The sequence below is a fragment of the Micromys minutus genome (assembly GCF_963924665.1).
Source record: "Micromys minutus genome assembly, chromosome: 6".
NCBI classification, from domain to species: Eukaryota; Metazoa; Chordata; class Mammalia; order Rodentia; family Muridae; genus Micromys; species Micromys minutus.
Window position 1 is genome coordinate 72372964 of NC_137975.1, and position 8178 is coordinate 72381141.

At 45.9% G+C, this 8178-nt stretch overlaps 1 protein-coding gene across 1 annotated transcript; it reads left to right on the forward strand.

Moving 5' to 3' along the window:
* Positions 1-512: 512 nt before the first annotated feature.
* On the forward strand, positions 513-7503 carry GPX6 (glutathione peroxidase 6; the record flags this gene model as incomplete). The annotated part of the gene is made up of 5 exons (XM_080917969.1): positions 513-599; positions 2027-2180; positions 5421-5538; positions 5965-6064; positions 7297-7503. The coding sequence occupies 5 exons, from the start codon at positions 513-515 to the stop codon at positions 7501-7503; spliced, it is 666 nt and encodes a 221-aa protein (XP_080774095.1).
* Positions 7504-8178: the final 675 nt, after the last annotated feature.

Genomic DNA, 8178 nt, shown 5'->3' on the forward strand with positions numbered 1-8178 from the left:
GGGCCAGATAAACTCACAAACTGCTTTGTTCTAGTCCAAATTCTTTTCTGGGGTGCAGGCAAGGGTCTGCCTTTACCCGAGTAGAGGTCCCCAAGGGGGAGAGAGTTTCTCAGGCTTTGAGAATCTATGTCTCCTGGCTGGGCGTAATGTTGACAACCTGGGTTAATGCTTTTTAAACTTTAGTTTGCATGCAAATCTCATGACTATTTTGTGGAAAAATAGATTGTAATCCAGTGTCTTGAGTTACTCCAGTCACTGGGAGAGGGAGGCACAGCATCTCAGGTTGCAGACAGGAAAAGTGTCCACCTTCACATCACCTTCACCTGTCAGAACGTGTGCCTACCCACGTGTCTCCTGTATCAGGAGAGCAAGGGTGAGGAGAGAGGAGAGAGGTGGGGAGTGAGAGCGACCCTGTGATTGGCTGTGCATCTTCAAACTGGTGCCTGCTGGGGTACTCAAAAGGGATCGCAGTCCCTGGTGTTCGAGACTCACTCGGTGTTCTTTGTACAACCATGGCCCAGCAGTTCTGGGGTTCCTGTCTTTTCTCATTGTTTCTGGCTGTCTTGAGTCAGGAGACTCTAGAGCCTCAAAAATCAAAGGTAAGTGTGCGCAAGAGGGCGTGCAATGCTCTCTCTCTCTCTCTCTCTCTCTCTCTCACACACACACACACACACACACACACACACACACACACACACACCACTGGATCTAAAAGGATTTCAAACATCTTGTCTACGGTGAGTTTCAGGGATCTATCCTGTTCTTGAAGGGACAGAGCTGCCTACAGCCTTGCTTTGCAGACTTTGGCCTCTGTGGCACTCAGCTACAAAAGCTCTCCTACCTCTGCGCTTTGTGCTTTATCGTGTCTTCCGTGTGCCTGCTCTGCTTCTCTACACCTAATGGATCTTTGAACACGTCCCCATCTGCTTTTGTCAGTCCCCCTTAATGGCTGTCTGACAACCCAGCACTGTCCTATCCCATGCTGATCTGTAACGTGGAACAGCCCCTCAGGTCCTAGGAAACAGTTAAATAGCAAGTGAGTTGGGAGGGAGGCCGATTGTTCTCAGACCAATTGGACCAAGCCCAGAGGAATGAGTAGAGAAATGGGCACTGGACTGGCCCCACTTGGGGCTTAGGGAGAGGGGGATTTTTCTTGACTGACTACTAAGACACAGAGAGTGAATTCAGGGGCCGGGGACTCTGGGAGATGAAGACAGGGCTTGGCTCAGTTTAAGGGCTTCTCTTCAGATTTTGGTGCTGCTCCAATGAGCTGAACAATCACCACACTGTGGTTTCATAAAGAGCCAGGGAAGAGGAATTAATATCCAGGATGATCCGCAGGAGGAGTCGGTAGCCATCCCTGTAAAAAAAAAAAAAATTCGTGCATAAGTCTTAGAAGGCCAAATAGGGCTGATGTGGATGACTTGAGGGACTGATACATTTTAACTTTAAAATCAGAGAAATGTTGAAAACCTAACCTCACAGAGGCTTCAAGCTACCAACATATCTTTTGCCAATTGCAGCTCCCTTCCGCCAAAGGCAAGGGACGGTCTGATCACAGGGCACAGTGATTCCCAGACCTTAGCTAAACAGAGAACCCACTGGTGACTGGGCCTCACTCCTAGAGCTTTTGATCCCGTATGTCTTCTTGGCACCCCAGGCATTTCTAAAATGATATCTTGATGCTTATATACATCTTTAATTCTGACCTTCGAGCTTTGACCTCTTTATTGGGCATGTGAAGGGTAAGAATACATGTAAAATACTGACTGGCAGCTGTAAAATCGTAGGTTATCTACTTTCAAGTGAGGTCACAGCTCACTTGAGAGGGCATCGTCTGTGGGTGCCCAGGTCTATTCATTTCCTGATGCCTGCTTGGGTGTGGAATTCATCCAACAGAAAGTCTTCAGTTCTTAGAGTTTTAAGCTACTGCAAGGAAAATCTTCAAGTGCTTTGAAAATGCTGCCCGGTGTTGCAGATTTTGCTGTCTCTCTGGTCACATGACAGCACTTGTGTTTTATTACAGGTGGATTGCAACAGAGGGGTGGCTGGCACTGTCTATGAGTATGGAGCCAACACCTTAGATGGTGGGGAGTATGTCCAGTTCCAGCGGTATGCAGGAAGATACATCCTCTTTGTCAACGTGGCGTCCTTCTGTGGCTTGACTGCTACGTACCCCGGTGAGAACTCAAATTTCAATTCTCTGTCAGCACCAGCTTGGCACATCACCACATTGTGACTGGAGAAAGTTCTCCGTGGTGCTGGGAGTGGGGGATGAAGGGGCACAATGGCTCCGAGACGGGAGTGAATGGAGACCAACTCCTGCCATCTGCCTCATGAATGCCAGAATTACCTCCATCCCTGAGCACTAAGGTTTTTCCCAAGATCTGTTGGGTGACCGTTAAGAACACATCTGTGGCCAAACAAGTAGGCATTGCTGTCCACTTACCAGAGAGAACAAGGAAGCTTCTCAGAAAGGAATAGAAAACACTCAGGCGCTGTGAACTGGCATCAGGTAGTGTGGGAAGGATTTAAGGAACTAGACTGATGCTCTGGGTTAAGAGCTGTCAGGAAATGAATAAGGAGGCAATTATGTAACTGGCTATCTTTAGAAATCATATCTGTATGGTAAGAGAAACAGAAAGGCCTGAAGCTGTAACTGATAAAGTAGCAGCCATTTATAGTGGCAGGGTGATATGTGGTCATTTTGTGGTGTAGACACTGTGTGTGTGTGTGTGTGTGTGTGTTCAGACATGACTGTGAAGCAGTCTTGATGTGTCATGGTTGACAATGGTTGTGTACTGTGGCACTGACATTCTGTAGAATTGATAGATCACTGAACCCTCCCTGTGACTCCTAGGCCACAGTGGAGATTGGTTTGAATTAAGCCAAGAGTGAAAAATAGGAGTTATAATACAGATTGTGTGGCCAAAAATATGGCTCAGTTGGCAGAGTGCTTACCTAGCAGACACAAAGCCCTGGGTTTGGTCCTCACCACTGTATAACCGTGCACAACCCTGACATCTCAGCCCTTGTGAGCTGGAGGCAGAAGGATCTAAAGTCCTCTTCTTTTGATAACTTTTATTTTAAAAATCCTCACTTATTTATTTTATGTATACAACTACCACGTACCTGGCTTCAGACACACCAGAGGAGGGCATCCTATTACAGGTGAACTACCATTTGGTGGGAATTGAACTCAGGACCTCTGGAAGGGCAGTGAGTGTTCTTAACTTCTGAACCATCTCTCCAGCTCCATTGGACTATTTCTGAAGACCCTGCATCAAGACAAAACCAAAAAAACACCAGGAGGCTCTAGGGAGATGGTTTGATGCACAAAAGACTTTCTGAAAACATAGGAAGACCTGCGTTCTGTTCTCCAGAGCCTTCAAAAGTCCAAACATGGTAGAGGAACACACCTGGAAGCCTCAAACTGAGACAGTTGGAGTCTTGGGTCTGTCTGGCCGGCCAGTCTAGCCAACTGATCTACCTGCCCAGTGAGAGACTAGATCTCAAAAAACATCATATTCATCATAACGTAGAAAAAATAAGGTGGGAATCACTAGAGGAAAACATCGACATTTACCCTCAGTCTCCATACATGTGCATGTGTGTGTAATTATACATTCAGTCACACACACCCTACCCCTGCCCCACAACTTCCACAGCCACCACCAAAAGCAGCAACAGGAAAGGAGACAGCTTTTATTTCAGGAGGTGCTCCCAAATGACAGAGAAGAAGAGAATGAAGTTTCTATCCAAGCAGCCGTAACCGGCGGGAAGGCCATTTGGAGCTAGTGGTAGATATGGGAGAATGTCCCATCTCCCTACTGTGTCCATTATAGAAGAATTTTATATTATTGCTGATCAAATAAGGCCATATAAGTTTCTACATGAATTGAATGAGATAGGTATTTTTTTTTTTTTTTTTTTTTTTTTTTGACGTGCTAAAAATGTTGCTGTTTTAAGAATGTCCAAGATAACTTCACAAGTTGATTGACTCAGACACCATGGACAAACGGACCAAAGTCATACAGGAACAAGTCTGTACAAGTTCTACACCTTGTCATTGTTACATACGTGACTAATGGAAACTATCAGAAACAGTTCTCGAGGTAAAGCTCTTACTTTCAAAGTCATGCATGGTTCTTCTGCCTCTGCCTCCCCAGTGCTGGGATCCACCTGTGGACTATTACCTTCTACCAATTTGTTTTAATGGAACTACAGTAATTACTAACTTCAGGAATTTCTCCTTTCTAAATACTGTTTGAATTTGTATAATGCAAATCTCATCTGGGACACCTGTGTCACCAAATTCTGGAATTTTTGAAGTTATCATTTAGAGAAGGATGCTTGACTTAACCATAGTTATATTAAAATACACACACACACACACACACACACACACACACGGCTTGCACAGTGCTGAATTGGTGGTCACTTCAGGTTAATATAGTGATGCAGATCTCTAATCCCAGCACTGGGAAGTTGGAAGCCAGAGGGTCAGAAGTTCCAGGTCATCCTTGGCTACACGGTGAGTTGGAAGCCATCCTAATCATACATATGAAATGCTGTCTATAACATATATTAAATACATATTTTTATATAAAACACACCAGAGTATGTTGAAATGTGAAGATACTCTCTATCTGGAAAGCGGTTCTTAGTGGAGACACCAGCTGGTAGAACTGAGGCTGAATGAGCTCAGGGTCTGGTTCTGAGGCGTTAACTCCAAACTGAACAGTGGCTCATGTAATCGCGCACCGAAGAGGCTCTTGACCTAGGAGGAGCAGTGGAAAATGTGGAGGGTGGAGGGTGCTATGCAACCAGGCTTCCTGGCTTTTTTGTTTGTTGTTTATTTCATTTTGTTTTGTTTGAGAAGCTGTCTCACTATATATACTGAATTAGCCTAAAACTTACTAGATGGATCAGGCTGACCTACAGCTTATGGCCATGCCCCGCCTCTGTCTTCGGCTTGCTAGGATTATAGCTAAGCACTACCATATGCAGCCCAACTCTGATTTTCCATTTCCTTCTATGACTTCTAATATGCGACAGCAGAGAGTCTTCTGGGAAGTGGCAGGCATGTCAGAGGTGCCACCATGAGACTTGGTGTCAGGAGGGAGTACATTCATGTGTTTGCCTTTTCCTTATTTTTTTTTAATGTCTAGTTAGTCTGTGTCTGTTTGCTTTGAGTAAACTCTGTGTGCAAGGGGAAGAGCATTTATTTGGGAAACCCTGTTGCCATAAAACCAGGAGCCACTGAGATGAGTCCCCGGAGACCTGTGTTGTAGTGACTCGGTCTGCCCTCTCAGTGTCTGCAGCTTTTCATAGTCCTCAGTTTATTCAGGTGACAAGAGGGTCCGCACGGTGGGTCCCACAGTAGGAAGCCTGCCACGCTGTTCATCCTCTGTCTACAGAACTGAACACACTGCAGGAGGAGCTGAAGCCACACAATGTCAGTGTTTTGGGCTTTCCGTGCAACCAGTTTGGAAAACAAGAACCTGGAAAGAACTCAGAGATCCTCCTCGGACTCAAGTGAGTGCTGTGTGGGACCCCAGAGACGCTCTTTCCTTCTCTGCCTCCATACCTTCACATTCTGGAATCTTCTAGGGAGTGGTAGAGCAATGGGCTGAAGAATGTCACCGTGATGCCTTGACTTCCATCCAGCCCTGCCGGAAATGCCCGGGTACTCTTCCCACACTTGGCGTCTTCGAGAATAGGGAAGATCTAAGGAAAAGACATTCAGGGGAAAAAAGAAAATGTAGCAAATGGTGACATGCCTGAAAAATCTGAAGTCAAAATCTCCCCTCCCTAATGTATGGATTCTTCAATTCCACAGAGCCCCCAGCCTGGGCTCTTGCGCCCAGAGACTTCTCTTCAGCCCCTCTCTTCCTGCAGTCCTTTCTGTGCCTTGGTGGGGACCGTTGCTAGTCATTTCCTTTCCTCCTTGACTCTCTGCAGATATGTGCGTCCAGGCGGTGGCTACGTCCCCAACTTCCAGCTCTTTGAGAAGGGCGATGTGAACGGGGAGAATGAACAAGAGGTCTTTTCTTTCCTGAAGGTAAGCGAGCAAGCATGGCCAGACAGAACTCTCTGGAAGCAACGGGGCTGACATCGGGGATGCGCAGGGGTTCACAGAAGGGAAGAAGTTCACGGGAATGAGGCACGGGTTCCGGAGGGGGCAAACACAATAGCTCTGGCATAGACAAACCTCCTCTGTGGGATGCTGATGATTTGTTTAATAATCATTAATCAAATCCCTACTTTATTCAAGGGACCGTGAAATACAAGTTAACACTTATTAATAGGTTAGTCTCTCACCGGAAGAATGTTATAAAGTCAGGCGATGACGTAGACAAAGATAAGAATCACAGAGAAATGCAGCCACAACACCAGGAGGGAAGGCCTTTCCCCACCAGGGTCACTTAGTCACTTGTCCCAAGAGGTCCGCAGCACAAAGCTGTCCCTGTGGATATCTTCACTCGCCCACAGTAAACTGACACAAAGACCAACGCACCGAATATAAAAGGCAGTTGCTTATCCTAATAATAAATCATGGCTAGGCTACACCACACGAACTGCTTTTTGCAGCACAGAAAATGACCATGCCGAAACACGGTGACTCACACCTATAATGCCAGTACTCGGCATGCAGAAGCAGGAGGATGGCTGTGAGTTCTTGGTTTAGTCTAAATAGTCCTTTCCAAGGCAGACACGGCTCTGTAACAAGTGTGACTCAAAACAAACAAAACAGTGATATTATCCATACAGAGCTGAGTAGTATTTAAAAGTCTTATCTGGTGTAGTAGCTCATACCTGAAATCTCAGCACTTGGGGATATATACATATATATATACACACACATATATATATGTATACACACATATATACATATATACATACACACATATATATGTATGATATATACACGCACATATATAATTTTTTCAGTGTCTGACCTTGAACTTGAAGAACCACCTGCCTCTGCCTCCCAAGTGCTGGGATTAAATGTATGTGCCTCTATGGCAGTCTGAAGTTACTCTTTCACTGAAACATCTTGATGAGAGACTAGAGGGGAGGCAGGAAAGTGGGGTGCTTTGCACTGTCACCTTCTAGCCTGGCTAGATTGGCCTTGGGGTGCCAGTGGCAATGTACGGACATGTCTGTGATGGGCCAGAAGCACATGAAGGAGTTTAACACGTTAAGATGTACAGTGGTGGGCAGAGACTGGACAGCACACAGCACAGAGGCAGAAATGAGACCATCTTTCCGTTTTTCATATCTCTGCTCCAGAGCTCCTGCCCTCCCACCTCTGAAATTCTGGGCTCTCCAGAATATCTCTTCTGGGATCCCATGAAGGTCCATGACATCCGCTGGAACTTTGAGAAGTTCCTGGTGGGACCCGATGGAGTCCCTGTCATGCGCTGGTTCCACAAGACTCCTGTCAAAACTGTCCAGTCAGACATCATGGAGTACATAAACCAAACCCGTACCCAGTAGGACACGCTGTACAAAGAGTGCCTTTGCCACGCTCCTTCACCAGCCACCATATGACCAAAGCCTGCAGCACTGACCGTGTCCCTGCTAATGTGTGTGCAAATAGACGTTTATTTGTGGTAGGCATATGCATGCATTGAAAATTAAGTTAAAAAAAAAAAACCTATCCACCCAGATATCTGAGTCTGATATATCTAGTTTTCCTAATCTAGTCCAAAAGAAAGTCATATTTTGGCATTGATGATCTGGACAATATATATATTGTAGATAATACACACACACACACACACACACACACACACACACACACACATCCTCATCTGTCATCCACAGCACTGGCTGGTTAAAAGAAGTAGAAACAGGTGACAGGTCCTCGGTCCCAGCTGGGCCTGCTTTGTCAAGTTCTCCTTCTGTTTAGCTCCTCGGCACCATCCCGTAGGTAGTTTTCTTAGGGAATTCTGAAGGCGAGAGCAGAAACCTCACCTCACAGGAAGGGAGGGACTCCTGGCTACGGATGTCCTTCACACTAAATGATGTGGTTTGCTGTCACCCAGAGTCTTCCCCTTTAAATTCACTCCTCTTACCATTGTTAATCATCATCACCATCATCTAATAAACAAGAGAACCCACAGCAGCTGGACTCTGAGTGATGTGCCTTCTTGACCTCAACATCCTGGT